Source organism: Panthera pardus, unplaced genomic scaffold (assembly GCF_024362965.1).
Source record: "Panthera pardus isolate Hobbes unplaced genomic scaffold, ASM2436296v1 HiC_scaffold_22, whole genome shotgun sequence".
NCBI lineage: Eukaryota > Metazoa > Chordata > Mammalia > Carnivora > Felidae > Panthera > Panthera pardus.
In genome coordinates, this window is record NW_026526788.1 from 31,162,520 (window position 1) to 31,181,790 (window position 19,271).

The following is a 19,271-nucleotide window of genomic DNA, read 5'->3' on the forward strand; positions in this document are numbered from 1 at the left end:
TGGCACATTGTTATTTATATGTCCTATTATCCCATGAAGTGGATAAATCACATTTATTTTATTTTATTTTATTTTATTTTATTTTATTTTATTTTATTTTATTTTATTTTATTTTATTTTGTTTTGTTTTTTTTTAATTTACATCCAAATAGCATATTGTGCAACAATGATTTCAGGAGTAGATTCCTTAATGCCCCTTACCCATTTAGCCCATCCCCCCCCATACCCCCTCCAGTAACCCTCAGTTTTTTCTCCATATTTAAGAGTCTCTTCTGTTTTGTCCCCCCCTCTTTTTATATTATTTTTGCCTTCCTTCCCTTATGTTCATCTGTTGTATCTCGTAAAGTCCTCCTATGAGTGAAGTCCTATGATACTTGTCTTTCTCTGACTAATTTCACTTAGCATAATACCCTCCAGTTCCATCCATGTAGTTGCAGATGGCAAGATTTCATTCTTTTTGATTGCCGAGTAATACTCCATTGTATATATGTACACCATATCTTCTTTATCCATTCATCCATCGATGGACATTTGGGCTCTTTCCATACTTTGGCTGTTGTTGATAGTGCTGCTGTAAACATGGGGATGCATGTGTCCCTTCGAAACAGCACACCTGTGTCCCTTGGATAAATGCCTAGTAGTGCAATTGCTGGGTCATAGGGTAGTTCTATTTTTAGTTTTTTGAGGAACCTCCATACTGTTTTCCAGAGTACACCAGCTTGCTTTCCCATAAATCACTTTTGAATTTAAAAATGAAGTAGAGGGGTGCCTGAGTGGCTCAATCAGTTAAGCGTCCAACTTTGGCTCAGGTCATGATCTCACAGTTCGTGGGTTCAAGTCCCCCATCAGGCTCTGTGCTGACAGCTCAGAGCCTGGAGCCTGCTTCGGATTCTGTGTCTCCTGTCTCTGCCCTTCCTCGGCTCATGCGATGTCTCTCTCTCTCAAAAATAAAGAAACATTAAAAAAAATAATTACAAAAGAAGTAGAGTTTTCGGGTGCCTGGGTGGCTCAGTGGGTTAAGCGCCCGACTCTTGATCTCGCCTCAGGTCGTGATCTCTCAGTTCTTGAGTTCAAGCTCCGTGTTGGGCTATGCACTGACAGCACGGAGCCTGCTTAGAATTTTCTTTCTCCCTCTGTCTCTGCTCCTCCCCCATTCGTGCACTCTCTCTTTCCCTGTCTCAAAATAAGTCAACTTAAAAAAACATAAAAAAAAAGAGGTTCTTTTTTTTGAGGTATATCTTACAGTAAAGGGCACAAATCTTAATGGTACAGGTCAGTTATATTTGCATATGAGTATGCTGTACTCGCTGCCCAGGTACAAAGAATGGCCAGCATCCCAACAAGTTCCCTCGCATTTGGTACCCACCAAAGGTTATCTTTCTTCTCACTGTAGGTTAGTTTTGCTGATTTTTGAACTTTGCATAAATGGAAACATACAGTTCACGTTATTTTCTGAGTATCCTTTTTGCTGAATCTGTGAGATTCAGCCATGCCCTTATATAGCAGTATTTTTTTTTTTTTAATTTTTTAACGTTTATTTTTTGAGATGCCGAGACAGAGCATGAGCAGGGGAGGGGCAGAGAGAGAGAGGGAGTCACAGAATCCGAAGCACATTCCAGGCTCTGAGCTGTCAGCAGAGTCCGACGCGGGGCTTGAACTCACGAGCCATGAGATCATGATCTGAGCTGAAGTTGGACGCTTAACCGACTGAGCCACCCAGGCGCCCCTGGGTAGCAGTAGTTTTAAAACTCATGGCTGTGTAGTTGCACAATGTATAAAATCCCACCATTTATTCATTCTACAGTTGACGAACATTTCTGTTTCTGGTGTTGGCTGTTTTGAATGACACTTCTACGTTCTTGATTGAACATGTCTTTTGGTAAGCACAGAATTGCCGGGTCATGAGGCGTACTGCCAGACAGGTTTCCCGAGTGGTTGTCCGATTTACACTCCCACAAGGTTTTCTTAATATGTAACTTTTGCATTTCGCTTTCCAGCAACAAATCTTAAATTTCTGTTACCTGCATGCTCCGTGTGGGAGACAGCATGGAAAACTCTTTCCTGAAGCAGGTTAGGCACTTTTAAAGTGTGAAACACCCCTCCGTTTCTGTAATTTCCCCGGAAAGGAAAAGCCTACTGCATTCTTATTCACCTCGTCCATCACTATTAATAAACATTTGACGTAAAGAGAGCAGAGTTTTCTGTTAAGGGCAGACGTTTAGATTTGCAAAACCCCATTTGTAGCAGATAATTTGAAGGTAAAATCATAGTGCTCTGGAACTCCTTGGAGTCTAAGTAGCTGTTACAGTAGGTTTACACTTTGTGCTCCATATTGGGGAGACCTTTTTTTCTGGAGGCTTTTTCTGAAGGCATTTAAGTGTACTCCTTTGAAATGCATTTTGGCTGACGGATCTAAAAAGGGATACATCAGTTCTGTCTTGAGTTCCAGTCTTACTGGTGCTGGGACAGGTGAGGCAAATAGAAGATTCTGTTTGCAAACTCTAACAGGAAGGACCAGAGGACAAAAACAAGAATGCCATGGGAGACCTGCTCCTTGGCTAGCTGCATTGCAGCCAGGGCAGACGAAGGCCTAAGGTTATATTGCCCAGCCCTTTTTGATAAGCTTGTGATTTCAGATGCTTTCCCAAGACTCGTAACTATAGCAGTCAACAGCAATCTGTCCAGATGCCTGAAATCAGCCTTATGATCTGTAAACATAAGTGGGTAACCAGTTTAGTCTTGTTTTGTAAGTAAGAGGACACTTGTAATCTTCTGATCGAATTAAATAGTGGAAGGCCGAGAGTTGATGTAACATGTGTCTTATTAAATGGAGGAGCAGCTCACTGGTCGCCGGCGTCTTCCTACCATCCTCTGTAAGAAAACACAATGTAGGGGTGCCTGGGCGGCTCAATCGGTTAAGTGTCCTACTTCCGCTTGGGTCATGGTCTCACTGTCCGTGAGTTCGGGGCCCTGCGTCTGGCTCTGGGCTGACAGCTCAGAGCCTGGAGCCTGTTTCAGATTCTGTGTCTCCCTGTGTCTCTGCCCCTTCCCCACTCACACTCTGTCTCTGAAAAATGAATAAACCTTAAAAAAAATTAAAAAAAAAAAAAGAAAAAAAGAAAACACGATGTAGGCATGGGAATCAAACCACTTACAGCCTCTCCCCGCTCTATCTGTGGGACTTTGCTTGAGACATTGCAAAGGTTACTTGTCCTTGCTGCTTACTGAAAAGGAAAGGGGAATGTTTCCTCACAGAGATTCCGATTCCTCAAATACTTAGTGTTTATTATCTGCGGTTGCTTTCTTATTACCTTACTGCACTGAATACTCACAGCAGCCCTGAGAGTAGATAGATGGGGGTATCTTTTTGTCCGGTGAACTTTTTGTTGAATTATAGCAATGGCATCTGTTTTTGCAGATGAGCAAAATCCTGCTGCATCGAGACTTAGTAATGTGCCAGAGGCCACACAGAGCTAAAATTAGAGTAGAAGCTTTTGATTACCATTCCAGACTTTCCAGGGCACCACGGCTGCCTATAGAACACTAGTAACAGGCCACTCGGCGATCCCACAGAAGTCGTGACGAGTGTCAGTTCAGCACGGCACTCAGAGGTGGCTGTCCCTTTCACATACCCCGGGTAGTGGCTGGAGTGTGTGTTTATGAGCTGCCAAAGGAGAAAGTGTTTTTTAAAAACCTCATCTAAAAATGTAGCAGTTAATAATTCTGTTTATAAACTCTTAAAAATACATACCGTAAGACAATAGTGATCCTCTTTGTCTAGTTTGTATATAATTTCTAAGTTAGTTTTAGACATCTAGGGTTGATTTCATTTGGAGTCCAAAGCTTTATTCTGTGTTTCTGGAATTGCAGAGTTTCTGCTGGTTTTTGGCCCATATGGCAACTTGTTTTCAGAAAGGCTTTTGGGTTTTTGGGGGGTTTTTTGTGTTTTTTTTTTTTGTTTGTTTTTAAAGAAAGCCTGTGGATCTTAGGTGGTTGGTCTTAGCTACGTTTGGTAGACAGAGATGAAATTGCTGGGTCATAATGCCCCCCCCCCTTTTTTTTTTTTAAAGTGTACAGTTCATCAATTTTTTATCGTGTTCTCATAGTTGTGCAGCCATCCCCACAATCTCAGAACATTTTCAGAAGAGACCCCCCAGTTGTAGCACTTACTCCCTTATGTGGCTGCAGTCCCCGGGCCTGGAAGCCGCCACCCTGCTTGTTGTCTGCACATATCCTTATTCCGAGTGCTGCATACACACAGAATTCTACAGTGTCTGGTCTTTCGTGATCAGCTGTTTTCCTTAGCATGGTGTTTTGAGGGGTCATCCTGTTGTAACATGGATCAGAATGTCGTTCCTTTTTATTATAGTGCTGAGGCTTGTCCTGGAGAATTTGAAGTAATGGATGCTACTTCTCCTACAGGGAACACAGGAGTCTTGGGTTTACTTTACATATAATAGAATACTTCTGTGATTCGTTTTAGAGAGGGGGTCATTAACCTGGGGAAGATGGACCCCAGTGATGGCTTTTAGGATGTCCTGAGCCCTTTGTAATTATCTTCAGGTTTCATGTTCCCAAGCATTTTTTTTGTGGGGAAGTTTGGGGACTGAGAGTTTTTAGCTTTTGTTAAAAGATAATTTTCAAAGGGTGCCTGGGTGATTCAGTTGGCTAAGCCTTTGACTCTTGATCTCAGCCTAGGTCCTTTTTTTGTTGTTGCTGAAAAAAAATTTTTTTAATGTTTTATTTAATTTTGAGAGAGAGAGAGAGAAAGTGTGTGTGAGCTGGGGAGGGGCAGACAGCGAGGGAGACTCAGAATGTGAAGCAGGCTCCAGGCTCCGAGCTGTCAGCACAGCGCCCGATGCAGGGCTCGAACTCACGAGTTGTGAGATCATGACCTGACCTGAAGTCAGGTGCTTAACTGACTGAGCCACCCAGGCGCCCCTCAGCTCAGGTCTTGATCTCAGGATCATGAGTTCAAGCCCCACGTTGGGCCCTATGCTAAGCAGGGAGCCTACTTAAAAAAAAATTCACAAAAGGTAAAATCATGACACTGAAACAAATACAAAATGAACACACACTAAAATTTTACTTTGCTTATAAAGAGGAAACCAGGCAGATGTTCTAACCGGTTTGAAAGAAAGGTCCAAAGAACAGACACATTTTTATTTATTTTTTTATTCTTTATTTTTTTCAATATATGAAGTTTATTGTCAAATTGGTTTCCATACAACACCCAGTGCTCATCCCAAAAGGTGCCCTCCTCAATACCCATCCCCCACCCTCCCCTCCCTCCCACCCCCCATCAACCCTCAGTTTGTTCTCTTATGCTTTGGCTCTCTCCCACTCTAACCTCTTTTTTTTTTTTTCCCCTCCCCCATGGGTTTCTGTTAAGTTTCTCAGGATCCACATAAGAGTGAAACCATATGGTATCTGTCTTTCTCTGTATGGCTTATTTCACTTAGCATCACACTCTCCAGTTCCATCCATGTTGCTACAAAAGGCCATATTTCATTCTTTCTCATTGCCACGTAGTACTCCATTGTGTATATAAACCACACTTTCTTTATCCATTCATCAGTTGATGGACATTTAGGCTCTTTCCATAATTTGGCTATTGTTGAGAGTGCTGCTATAAACATTGGGGTACAAGTGCCCCTATGCATCAGTACTCCTGTGTCCCTTGGGTAAATTCCTAGCAGTGCTATTCCTGGGTCATAGGATAGATCTATTTTTAATTTTTTGAGGAACCTCCACACTGTTTTCCAGAGTGGCTGCACCAATTTGCATTCCCACCAACAGTGCAAGAGGGTTCCCATGTCTCCACATCCTCTCCAGCATCTATAGTCTCCTGATTTGTTCATTTTGGCCACTCTGACTGGCGTGAGGTGATATCTGAGTGTGGTTTTGATTTGTATTTCCCTGATGAGGAGCGACGTTGAGCATCTTTTCATGTGCCTGAAGAACAGACACATTTATAGATTAAGAACATTAAAATGAGTACACAAATGCCACCCAAACTATTTTCTTCCATAGTGGAGAGGGAAGTCACTTGAACCTTTACCACGTGGCAGGTTTTACGTGTTTATAGATGAAGAGTGGTTTGCATTGCTGTAATCATTTCCAACTTCCAGAGTTGTAAAATAGCTTCCTTAGAATCAGACTCTGGTAGCGTAGAGGGACATCCTAGACAATGTATAATTTTCCATCGAAATCACACATTGTCTTCTGCACTTTTGACGATCAAAAAAGTTTAAAACTCTTTCAAATGTTAACTTTAAATTGAGTGTCTTACCTCAGTTTAAAAAAATAGCTCCTTTGTGACTGGATTTTAAAGGCCGACTTGCCAAAGGGTGTTTTACATCAATTGAGGGCCAGTCAGAGACCCAGGGATTGGTCTCTGGTTTGTGCTTTTGAATAAGATTACATGTTCGAAATCTCCAGAGAGGTAGACTTTGCAACTGACTTAGGTTCCACTTCTGGGCATACGCTCAGTGTTTCTTATCTCTGACAGCAGCAGGACTATTGACAATGGAGATTTCTATAAATATAATCTGGAAAGTCTAGGTATCTTCACTCAGGGACAAAGGTAGATAATCCTTTTAGTAAACTAAGTCTGGGAAGGGAGAAGCCCTCTGACTTCTTCCCCAACTGTGGTATACTCAGGGAAGTCAAGACTTCCCCTTTATGTGTGTAGAATACAGGATTATTTCTGCTGGTCCTTGCTTGCAGTCTAAGGAGTTACCATTTGTAGTGCTCAGAGGATAGTGAACTTTTGTAATTTGAAGATGACTTCTGTGTATGTGCACACTGGGCTACTTACCACAAGAGACTGGGAGTTAAGGCCGTCAAGTTTGAGTAGTACCTTCTGCCCACATCTTACCGCCTTGCCTTTGGGTGACCATCTATTTAGCAAGGAAACCCGTAATTGCTCTTACCTCAACATCCCTCAGCCTGTTCCTCTGCTTATTGAACTTGGTTTTCTGCATTTAGCATTCGCTCCTAGTTTAAGCTCCCCATGGTGCCTTTCTTGATGCATTACAGAAGACAGGGGCTCAGAATCCTTAGTTGACAGAAACCACACCAGTCTTCACTTGATGCCTTGTCCTGACCATGAGTAGATAAATCAAAAACTGATCCACCCGTTTGGCAGGTTTAGGGCTGTCAGCTTTTACGAGCTCAGAAGCTTTGATTTTCCATGAGTACACTTAAAAAAAAATTTTTTTTTTTAATGTTTTTATTTATTTTTGAGACAGAGAGAGACAGAGCATGAGCAGGGGAGGGGCAGAGAGAGAGGGAGACACAGTCTGAAGCAGGCTCCAGGCTCTGAGCTGTCAGCACAGAGCCCGATGCGGGGCTTGAATTCACAGACTGTGAGATCATGACCTGAGCTGAAGTCGGACGCTCAACCGACTGAGCCACCCAGGCGCCCCATCCATGAGTACGCTTCTAATGACTTGAGAACATGGCATGTCAGTCTCCTTTCTGAGGCCAAGATTGTGTCTCCGTGATGGTAAGGTGCTTTGCCTGAATAATCTAGGGCTAAGTGTAGGGCAGTTATTAGACTTGGTAAATGTTTGTGGAATAGTACCAAGCGTGTACCTCTGACTCTTGAGCCATGGCTGGAAGGGAAAACGTGGACTGTTAAGCTTGTTGAGGTGAACTTCTCAGATACCAGATCTCTTGTTTCACATAGTGGAGTTTTGGAGGAAGTGTATGGTTTGCCCTTTACCTCCTAAGAAATGATGATTCAGTCCCTTCAAACATTTCTGTATTTGGTTTCATTGCTCGGTTCTTACTTCTTTAATGACCCAAGGGAGTTTTTCCTTCAGGCTTGTGATCTGGTTTTGCTAATAAACATTAATGCCTTTGAAGGCTCTAAAAACAATAGTGTTTTCTTACCTGTTTGCGCTTTGAAATTCTGCAGAATGTGATATGAAAGAGAACCATTTAATTAGCTTTGTTTTCTGTGTTTTTAGGGCAGAAGGGAAGTAAGAATGACTACACTAACTCTTTGGGGTCTCCTGTCCTTGAACTTTACTCCTTAACCTTAGTCCCGGGCTTTAGAGTACCATCTGATCGCAAGACATTAAGACAGTGGGTGAACTGGGTAAAACAGGTTTTTCTTTTACTTAGCAGCCCATTCCTGCTTTAAAGCTTGGATTTCTGGCTCTTCTGGAAGAACTGTTGAGTGGTGAAGTGTGTAGTTGTACTAGACGTAAAGAAAGTGGACAGAAGAGGAAAAACAAGTCCCTTTTTCTCTGCAGCATTGCAGGGTGGTGGCAAGTTTTGATTTTCATTAGTGTTTGGCTTAAGAATAGTTATTAGCCAGGAGCAGTGAAGCGGTCTTATGGATTGACGTGACTGGGCCCTCACACTTCCAGGGATGCCTGGGGATGCCTTTTTACCCTCATCTGAAAGATGGATAGCCGCCGAGTTTGGTGACTGAGTCTTCGTAATATGTTAAGTCAATTACTGAGCGAGTCTTCTGCAAAAGAAGGGGTGGGGAGGCTGTGTGACCTTTGGGTTTCAGCGTCTTCATCTGTGAGGGATGGAGAGTGGTCATGTACTGGTCTTTAACCTGTCGTCCCTGGTGGCTGTGAGACGATGTATCTTGTGAGCTCATCAGAACGGTGCTGGTGTGTGCAGTCTGGTTACAAATACCAGCGATTCTGCTCCACAGGTTCAAGTCAGTGGGAGAGATGCAGGAGAGGGGAGGCCGAATCCTCCCTGGGGTCTTACAGAGCAGTGCTGAGTAGATGCGGTACTGTAATTACTTCATTTGAGTAATTGTTGGGTTCTTACCACATTAAAAGTAGTGTAGGACATAGAAAAATTGTGTTGTTTGTATTCTAATCTGCACTTGGTACCATAAGAGAGGTCACGTGTGAAAACAGTTACTTGGCTGTTCTCCCCCACCAGGGTTGAATGCTTTGCTGCTGGGACAGATGAACTCACAGTGCAGTTGGCCAGTGCAGTTTGGCCCTGACTGACTCTTGAGAAATAGCCCGAATGGAGGCATACTGGATATCTGGCATAGTAGAAATGCAAAGAAGTCATTGTGCTGTGATAGGAAGGTGAACCTTTAGCAGAGAAGTGGCTTTCCCAGAATCCCGATTTCACAGTGACTCCACGGTGATACCGTGAGGCGTCACTGTTGTGAGTTTCTCCTTTCTCCTCCCGTGAGAGACAGACTCACGCTTGGACTCTGGTCTGCGTGTGGCCAGCAGCCCTCATTTGCACAAGCGAGCATTTCGAGTGGCACAGGGTGTTACTGGAGCCAAAGGAAGCTGGGGAAACTAGCTCCTGCGCTCTTTGATTTTGACCAGAAAACCTTAGCCGACTCTGTGCTGGGTAATAATCAACTGAACACGGTTGCCACATTTTCTTTGGCAAGGAATCTGTGTCGCTGTGGCAGTTCGGAAATTATTAGTAGAGTCCGTCAGCCTGACAGTGGGAATGTTTTTCTTTGATCTTTAACCTGCTTTTCTTTGAGGTGGGAGGGGCAGGAAGGGGAACCTATGTTGGAATAACTTGTTGCTTCCTCTGCTGGGCCTCACAGCATTTGGTTTTCTTGAGTTCTCTTCTTTTAGGTCCGACTCCTCCAGCAAACGTTTAGATGTGTGTAATATTGTGGAGCCCTGAGAGATGGTTCCAGACATCTTGGAATTCAACTCTGCTCGTGAAGTCCTGTGTTTTAGTTCTGACTCTGCTACTGAATACTTTGCTGTAGAGCAAACTTAACCTTTCTGATTTCACTTTGCACCACCTAGGATGTGAAACTGTTTATTCTATTGTTTTTAAAGTTTTTATTGCTATTTTATTTTACATTTATTATTTCTTTGAATGTTTACTTTTGAGAGAGTGAGAAAGCATGCACTCACACACACACGCGTGAGTTGGGGAGGGGCAGGGAGAGAGAGAATCCCAAGCAGGCTACACGCTGTCAGCGCAGAGCCCTGTGCGGGGTTTGGTCTCATGGACCCGTGAGATCGTGACCTGAGCCGAAATCAAGAGTCGGGCATTTCACGGACTGAGCTGCCCAGGAGCCCCGAAACTGTTCATTCTTAACCTGAGGACGTGTGAGATTATAAAGTACAAATAAAATAATATGAAAGCCATCGAAAACTTTAAGTTACATAAATATTACTAAGTGTTCTCTACAAGTAAGTTAATGCTCCTGAGTACTTCGCTCTTTCTTCTGCATGTTTGTCATGGCCCCTCTAGCCTTCTCTCAATTTTAGTCCCTCTGTGATCAGGTGGTCACGTAATCTTTGAGTTTGGCAGGGGAGAGAAAGTTCTAAGTGAAGCAAACAAGTGATCTCTGATCCTTATAAAATAGCACGTGTACAGTAGGTGCTCGGAAAATCATTGTCGAGTGGCGGGGAGCTTCAGTAGCCGTGGGCATGTGCTGCCGAGAGACCTCCTCTTACGGGTGGGGGTGTGGGAGGCAGCCCTGGGGCCGCCGCAGCCGCCCGAGATGCCATTGCTCGTGAATAAAACGAGTACAGACGGTCCGCCCTGGGAGGTGCTGGAGAGAGGATTGTTGTTATTTGTGTTAGCTCCGAGGAGGGAAGCACCGTCCACTGTGGGCCTGGAAACGTCTGCCAGATGGTTTTTTTCTCTTGGTCCTATTCAGTGTTTCTTCTGGTATAAATTGGCAGTGAAGAAATTCGACGTGGAAAAAATACCCCTGCCTCATTGGCAGTTGATCAAGTTCAGTGCTAGTTCTCGAAGGAGTTTTTTGGGGGAAGAGGTGTGGGTAGTGCCGCGGTGGGAACTTGCTTGTGGAATCTTGTGCTCTTGAAGTCATTTAGGGACGGGAAGAGTTAGCAGTTGTTGGGAATCGCCTTGGGCTGGTACCAGTAAGGAAGAAACTTCTGCATCTCTTTGACTGACTTGTTTCATCACATCATAATCCTGGCTTCGCAGAAATGTGAAGAGAATAAATCATAAGTGTAAAAAGCGCTGAGACCTTGTACGCTGCACAATACCTCTGTGTTAACAGCCTTCACTGCATTACACAACCGCCTTCTCTAATTAAAGAAGCTGGGAATACCATCGCTGAGGCACTGCTTTTAAACCTGAATGTCAGGATCCATTTAGAGGGATGCAGAATCAATTCAATGGGTCAAACATCTAAAGAAAGAAAGTAGACATAGAAAAAAAAAAAAGTGCATCACAAGTAATAAGGCGTTAGGTACATTATTCTGGAAACTTTTGTTTTGGTTCCATATCTTTCTGTTGCTATGTGTGTAGATGGTTGTAAAATGGTTTCTGTGTGTCTGTATTGGAAAAGTTTGAAATCCCATGGTCTAACAAATAACATGTCTCAGATTTTCAGAATTTGTAGACTTCCATTGCTGTGTTACTTTTAGGAAAGTGTCTTGCTCCCTTGAAGTGATTTGGGGGTTGAAAGAGTTCAACATGATTGGGAATAGCATGCCACCAAGCTCCCATGAGTTCTTGCAGCTCCTTTTGTCTAACAATGATTAGGATGATTGAGTACTATTTCGATGTCTTCCAGGCATCAGCTAAAACCTAAACCATTTGATTAGACATGGAATGAGTAAGAAGAGAAAGGCCGTGTAGTTTCCTCGTCCTTATTTGACAGTAGCTTCTTAAAAGAGTTAATATTTTGAATCCTCCTACCACGAAGGTTTGTCTTTTCTTCTTTAATATTATGCTTTACAAAAATTTACGGTATTCTTTGTCACCATTTTACATATATTCGGTGGGCAGAGTGTTCTGTTTGTTTTTATCCTCTAGAGGAATACATTCCCAATTTGATGACAGACTGGAAAGGAAGGAGTACTCTACTTGCGGAGTTTTTACCAAAACCACCGTTCTCTTAGGGGTCGGAGAAAAATGCCCACACACCCCCCCCACACCCCCACAGATACGCATAGACACAAACACAATTTATTTATTCTGTGACTGTTATTCTGTGTCCCTTTTTCTAGATAAAGAGTAGAGGCACAGCTTGGTGAAATAATTTGCCTGGCGTTGCACAGCAAGCTAGTGGCCTTCGTGGATGACCATTCAGAGTTCTTGTGTTTCCAGAGACAGTATGTAGGTTAAGTTGACATAAACAAAAGCTTGAGTATTGTAATCATTAATATATATGCAGGTGTATATAGACAAAAAATGTACTTCTGTAAGCAAAAAGACACGGTGGGAAATAGTAATTATAACTATATTAAGTTTCTGTGCTGTTTCTATGTAGACCTGTTTACCTGTAGTCATGACCCATGCATACAATTTTAGTTTGTTATGATCTGTGCAGTACATCCAAGGTAGATTCTGCCAAGAACATAAATTAGGAGAAGGAAACCCTAGGGATAGCACTGGAGGGTAATGTGTTAAGAGATCCTCTGTCCATGAACACTTAGAATGAGGAATTGAAGGAATACTGAACACTGAGTCAGGAGGCTTGGGTTCTGACAAGCCTGTCTGGATGGGCCTGGGCATGCTGTTTCACTTGGGGGCTTCTGTTTTATAAAGTGCAATTGTAGGCTTTATCTCTAAAGTTCCCTTCAGCATTTAGATTGTATTCTTCCCTAGGGCTGGAGTATTGCATCAGGATCCAGCCTGGGGTTTGTGCTGTTTGCAAGGCCCCAAGGGACTGCCTCATCCTTTTTTCCAAGGAGATAGCACACCTTAGCCCACAGAGCCCTATAAAGCAGTGAGCCATTAGTGCTGTGAGGTGCTTATTCGTTGGGGACTGAGCCTAGGTTGTTTGTAGTAACCTAGAAGGACCTGGGAGAGGCCAGGAGATGTAATTTCCGTGACCAACTAGTTGCCTACTCAAAAAGCTCACTAGGACCTTTCCAAATACAGTATCATTCTGTCTTTGGAGTAGGAGAATATAGAAATATATCTCTTCTTAAGGAGATGTGTTTAAGGACTTGGAATCTAAGGACTCGCATTATCTTCTTATAGCAGTTGGCAAGAACATATATTCTTGCTGAAAGTAATTTTATAAATATTAGCGAGGAATGCCTTCATATCTTAATAGGCTTTTTGAAAATTGACATAGTTTGCATTTGCTGATTCTTTGCTCTCTCCCTAATGCTAATTATATTACTCTTTGTTAAGTGCTAAGAAAAGTTGAGAATATCTACGGGCATCTTTTGACATAGGTAACCTCTATTTTCTGGGTTAATTAGGAACTAGTATCACCAGAGGAAAAGCTGATCTGCGTGATTATTTCTTCCATCATCCCATTCATACACACTATCTATCTATCACTCTATTTATTTATTATTTTTTGAGTAGGACCCATGCCCAATGTGGGGCTTGAACTCCTGACCCTAAAACAGTTGCAGGCACTTCCGCATAAGTCAGCCAGGTGTCCCATATAACTATTTAACCATCTGGTTAGATCATAGCGTTAACACCAGAAGATTCTTTATGATGATGGAAATCATGATACATCTTTGATGATGGTAGAGTCCTCTGGTCCTCCTCAGGTCCTGACCAGCACGGTCACTGCTGTGCAGGATTGAGGTTGTTGATAGCAACAGTGGGCTCTGGGGAATGGCCAGGAGCTATGAAGGAGTTGCAGATAAGCTGTGTTTCCATGGATAGCCCTCTAGGGAAGCCAGCACTTGCCTGATGTTAATGACCTTATACCGAAATCTAATTGCCAAGGATAGGAGTGTTTTCAGTAAACATTTGTCGAGCACCTGTCCTCCTCCTAAGCTTTCACACTCCTACTAGAACATTGCATGTAGATCTCTAACAGGCGCATAACTCAAACTAGTATCATTATCTTTATCTCAAAATCTCCTTTACCTTCTTCAGCTTCCCTTTCTTGTCTAGTCTACCATGGTTTAATGGTGACACCACTTGCCCAGTCTCTCAAACATGAACTTGAAAAATTGGAATTACCTATATTCTTCCCACTCCTTACTTCTATATGCCCTACTTACTTCCTGTATCTGTGAAATTAGAAAACCCTGTTTGTACTACCTCCAAAAAGCATTTTTAAATCTGTGCTGCTTTTTAGCCCCAATGTCATGACTGCAAACCCAGTTTATTTCTCCCCTAGACTGCTTCAGCTCCTCTTAACGAAAATTTGTGTCTCTGACCTCTGGCTTCCTTCTCCTCGTCTCCCATCAGGTTGTTTAAAAAAAAAAAAAATTGCTCTCCTGATTAACAACCCATGCCTTTTGTTTCCTGCTGTTCTGCAATTTGCCTTTTTTTTACACTCAACATTATGTTCTGGAGAATTTTTAATGTGGTTTATTCAGATCTTTTTTTTTAAATGCTGCATAGTATGAATACATAAAGTGTGTGTATTATAGATTATTTAAACATTCCTCCATGAATGGACATTTGGGATATTAAATTTCATTGTTATAAAGAATACTGAAGTGAATGTCCTTGGACCTGTCTCTTTGATATGTAGATATCAAAAAGGGGAGTATCTGGGTCAAAGTAAGTATGTTTAAAACGTTAATAGGCAGTGACAAATCACTTTACAAAAATTGCCTGTCAATTTATATTCCCACTGTACATGGTTTTTTTTGTTTGTTTGTTTGTCTTTTGTTTTTAAGACCATTTCTAATCTTTCTAATCTGGACCTAGTGTACTTTTCCCAGTCTCCGTTCTCCAACTGACATGTTCACTCATGCACTTGGTCCTGGTCAGCCACTATCCAAGTGCTGTGTGGTGTGGCCTGTGCGCTGGGCACTCTGCTTTGTGTTGCGGACCTAGACGTGCTGAGACAGATGGGTCCCTGTCCTCATCTCTGCTCTTAGACCATGCCGAATGTTTTTTGCCATCCCTAGACTTTTTTTTAATGCTTTTGCAGCTGTCGCTCTCTCTTCCTGGTATGACTTCTTTTTTTTTTTTCCTTTTAACTTTTCTGCCAAGAGAATTTTCTTTGATAGATCTTTTAAACCCTTTGAACCACATTTTCCCCACCTCCTCTTAGGTGAGTTCGATAGGCCTTCCTTAGTGGTCTCTCTTATTAGCACTTTACTTATATCCTTTCTGTAGTATTGATCCTAATGAGTTTGAATGATTTGTTCATGTATGCGTCAGCCTGTGTATGTTTGCGTGTGTGTACATATATATGCACACACACACACACACACACACACACACACACACACCTCTTTCCCATTAGATTGTAAGCTTAGTGAGGGCAAGACCTTGTGATGGTTACCATAATGCTTCCCCAGCTTAATGCCTTAAATACTGATGATCCTTTGCAAATGTTGAATAAGTGAATGAATAACAAACTATCAGATGAACTTGTTTTGTACAGGGCACTGTGGGGGCTTATAAATATGATTAAGATCTGATCAGCCTTCAAGGACCCAACCACGTAGTCAGGGAGATAAAAAACAGATGAGTAGACTGACTGCAGGGCACAGTGTGATAAGCTCTGTGTGGAGTCACAAGTGACTACCTGAGGAGAATTTAATGGGAGAGATGAATTTTCATGAGTGGGTCATGAAATTTTCAGGAGTCCAGATGAGAGGACTTTATTCTTGCTTGTGCCAGATATTGTGAGGGATACACATAATGATAAGAATTTAAGAGTTTTGTAATCAAGGGGCACCCGGGTGGCTCTGTCAGTTAAATGTCTGACTCTTGATTTCAGCTCAGGTCATGATCTCATGGTTTGTCGGATCGAGTCCCACGTTGGGCTCCATGCTGATAGCACAGAGCCTGCTTGAGATTCTCCCTCCCCACCCCCCCCCCCCCTTCTCTATCTCTCTCTTTCTCGAAGTAACTAAACCTTTAAAAAATTTTTTTAAAAAGTTATGAAAAGAGACTTTTGTAGTCAAGTTGGGCTTGAGAGCAGAGATTGGCAGACTGTGGCCTGTGGGCCAAATCGGGCCTGCCGCCTGTTTTGGTACAGTCCGTGAGCTAAGAATGACATTTTACATTTTAAAAATTGTTTTTACAAAAAGAATATTTTGTGATCTGTGAAAGGATATGCAATTCCAGTTTTAGCATCTGTAACGAACTCTTGCTGGAACAGCCGTGGTCACTCATTTCCCGCCCTCCATGGTGGTGTCTGTGCTACCAACGGCAGAATGGAGTAGTTGTAACAGAGACTGGCTGACCTGTGACACCCGAACTGTTTCCTCTCTGGCCTTTTACAGAACCATCTGCCCACCCCCTGCGTTAGCAGATGGGAGAGATTCCAATAAAGTAGAGAGGAAGAGAGAGCCCTTCGTATCCAGCGGATTCGTTTGAGTCAAGAGAGTGGGGCAATGAGCACTGCAGTCGTAGTGAAGCTTTAGAGCTGAAATGATGCAGCTGAACCATTTATTTTATAGACAAGGCAGAAGATCAAAACCCTTGTCAAAGTCCACCTGACTCGGAAGCAGAGCTTTGAGGACTGTAGAGCATGATAAGAGTATTGCCGGGGTGGGGCCAGGTCATGAATGGCTTTGCCCTTGAAGAAGGAGGGCCGCAGAACAGAAGTCCCTTCTCTCTCTGAATGTAATGTTCCTTTTTTCCCCCTTGTATTTCTAGAAGGCTTTTGAGCCCTACCTTGAGATCTTGGAAGTATATTCCACAAAGGCCAAGAATTATGTAAATGGACATTGTACTAAGTATGAGCCCTGGCAGCTGATTGCCTGCAGTGTCGTGAGCACCCTGCTGATAGTCTGGGTATATGGCTTCGTCTTCCAGCCAGAGAGTAAGTATACCGCCCCCTCCCGTCTGGAAAGGTAGAGTGGAGTTTCACCAGCTTTAGAACTCATGGCTGATGGATTGGACTAATTTCTTGCCTTTGGTTTGGTTCTGATTTTTAAAATCTGTTTAGATAGGAAGTGGGGCATTGTCTTCTGACTGTAAAATTATAATAAGGTTGTCTACATAAAGTTATAATAGCTACTCGAATGTAACTGTTACTACTTTTGTTGATTTTTCTGGATCTGCAGCTTACATAAAAAGTCCTGAGAAATCAGTTGTTGTAAGGATCCACAGGTATCTCAAAGTATGGCTTAAGCCTTTCTCATGTTTAGTTTCTTGCCTGGAACATAATTGTATTGCCCAGAGTTCCCCAAGCAGGAATTTATTACTTTCATTTTAGGCCATCCTTTCACTACAGACTGTGTGAAATTGGGACAGCCCTGTTGCAGTGACCATTTGAATGTCTGCTGTGTGCCGGGCACCGTGCTGGAGTCCGGGGATAGCGACACAGGTTATACAGGGTCCCTGTCCTCTTGGAGTTGAACTTCTGATGTCAGGGGGCAGACAGCACACTTTGAGCTTCCCGGGTAGTGACTCAGGGAGCCTGAGGGACATAGTGAAGAGGAGGTCCCTTCTCGGGAGTGCAGGAAAGGTGAGAAGTGACGTGTTTGCAGGTCCGCCATCCTTCCTAGGGTCGCACCCACCCTTCCTCCCCGGCCAAACCTGGTTGCGCGTTCCCTCCTTGTGGATTGTTTCCTCCTGCAGGTTGTGCTTGGTGAGTGAAATAGGAGTGGTGGGTGTTTCTGTAACACTCCTCTGCGCCCCGTCCCCACCCGTAGCAGCGGGCGCCTGAATTAATGGGATGAAAAAACCCAATAACATTGAAGAGGACTGCTTGTCATTTCTCACTTGTTTAAAATTTCCAGGACCCTTTGCCTCCCTGATAACATCTGTTTCAAGGGGCTCCTTCACTGTACTTTGTCTGCTTTCCTCTTGTTTCCCCAGGAGAGTTGACGTAGAAGCCACATTCTGTCTTACCTGCTTACCCTGCAGAGAGCCACTGAGCTGTTCCAGTAACAGTGAAGGGTTATGGCGTAGTAAACATTGCACTTAAAGTGGAAACGAGGGTTGATTGCCCTGTCTCAATTGTAGTTCACTCCAGCTTTCAAAACCCTGCCCTCAGTTTCGGCTCCTGGTCCTTGTAAGATTTTCCCTTAAACTCTGATGTATGGGACTGGCTAACCCTTCTGCCACAGTGGCTTGGAAGGGGACACGCAGAGACACAAGGCCCTGTGTCTTTCTGCTCAGGCTTAGCCTGTCCAGGGAAGCATTCTGTTCAGCGGTGCCCACCACCTTGTCCTTCCAGGTGAAGCAGTCTGTTGCAGAGGACTCTAAGGAGTAGCAATAAATATACTTCCCTTCCTTTCTTTTTTATTGTGATTAAAATGTATGTGACGTAAAATTTACTATTCTGTGCATTTTCAAGTACATTCAGTTTGTGGCACAACCGCTCCTGCCATCCATCTCCAAAACTTTCTCAGTACCCTGAACTGAAACCCTGGCCCCATTAAATGATAAGCCCCCATTAGCATATATCCCCCCAGCTCATACCAGCCGCCACTCTAAGTACTTCTCCTTTTAAGGTGGTGCATTTGTATGAAGCAACATAAGGTTAGAAGTCTTGAGATTTATATTTCTTTGAGATTTATATTTCTTTGCTCTGATGAGTATGAGCTTCAGGCATTGACTTCCGGCTTTACTTCTGCGGGCCACGGTGCCTACTTGCATTTTGCTCACCTGGTGGGAGAAGCATGCCGTCTTAGGTCCTGGTACTTACCTGCCTTTAATGTCGCAAACAGAATATGCTGGCCTCTGTGCACTCTGTGAGAAAATTACTAGTAGCGGTGTGTTTGTGGTATGTGCCATGTAAATCTTTGTAAGCCCAACTCCACATTATTTAAATTATTTTTAAAAAAATTTAAGTAGGCTCCATGCCCAAGGTGGGGCTTGAACTCACGACCCTGAGATCAAGAGTCACATGCTCCACTGACCAAGATACCCAGGTACCCCTTAAGTCATTTTTTTTTAACTTTATTTATATATTTTTTAATGTTTATTTATTTATTTGAATTTTTTTTAATGTTTATTTTTGACAGAGAGAGAGAGAGAGAGAGAGGGAGCGAGCGTGAGTGGGGGAGGGGCAGAGAGAGAGGGAGACAATGGAAGCAGGCTCCAGGCTCTGAGCTGGCAGCACAGAGCCCGACGTGGGGCTCGAACTCACAGACCATGAGATCATGACCTGAGCTGAAGTCAGACACTTAACCGACTGAGCCACTCAGGCGCCCCATAAGTCGTTTTTAATAACATGTTTTTCTTATTACGAAAGTAGTACGTGTCCACTGTAGAAAAGTAGGCAATACCGATAAGCCATAAGAACAAATTGAAAATCTTGCTTCCTAGAGCTACCCACTATTTACATATGTCTTTTTCTACATTTAAATCCAGTTGAACCATACAAAATCTCTTTTGTAGGTCAAAAGTTTTGAATGTCAACAATTTCATATAGTTTCACACACAACACACTTTTTATTTTGTAACTTCTAACTTGAATT

The 19,271-nt window shown here is 43.0% G+C and overlaps 1 protein-coding gene across 1 annotated transcript in view; it reads left to right on the forward strand.

Moving 5' to 3' along the window:
- Positions 1 to 19,271, forward strand: part of SGPL1 (sphingosine-1-phosphate lyase 1) — a 74,894-nt gene that overhangs the window by 24,800 nt on the left and 30,823 nt on the right. Inside the window, exon 3 of the mRNA XM_019444438.2 lies at positions 16,498 to 16,663. Coding sequence (XP_019299983.2) covers positions 16,498 to 16,663 — 166 coding nt within the window. The remainder of the gene's footprint in view (positions 1 to 16,497; positions 16,664 to 19,271) is intronic.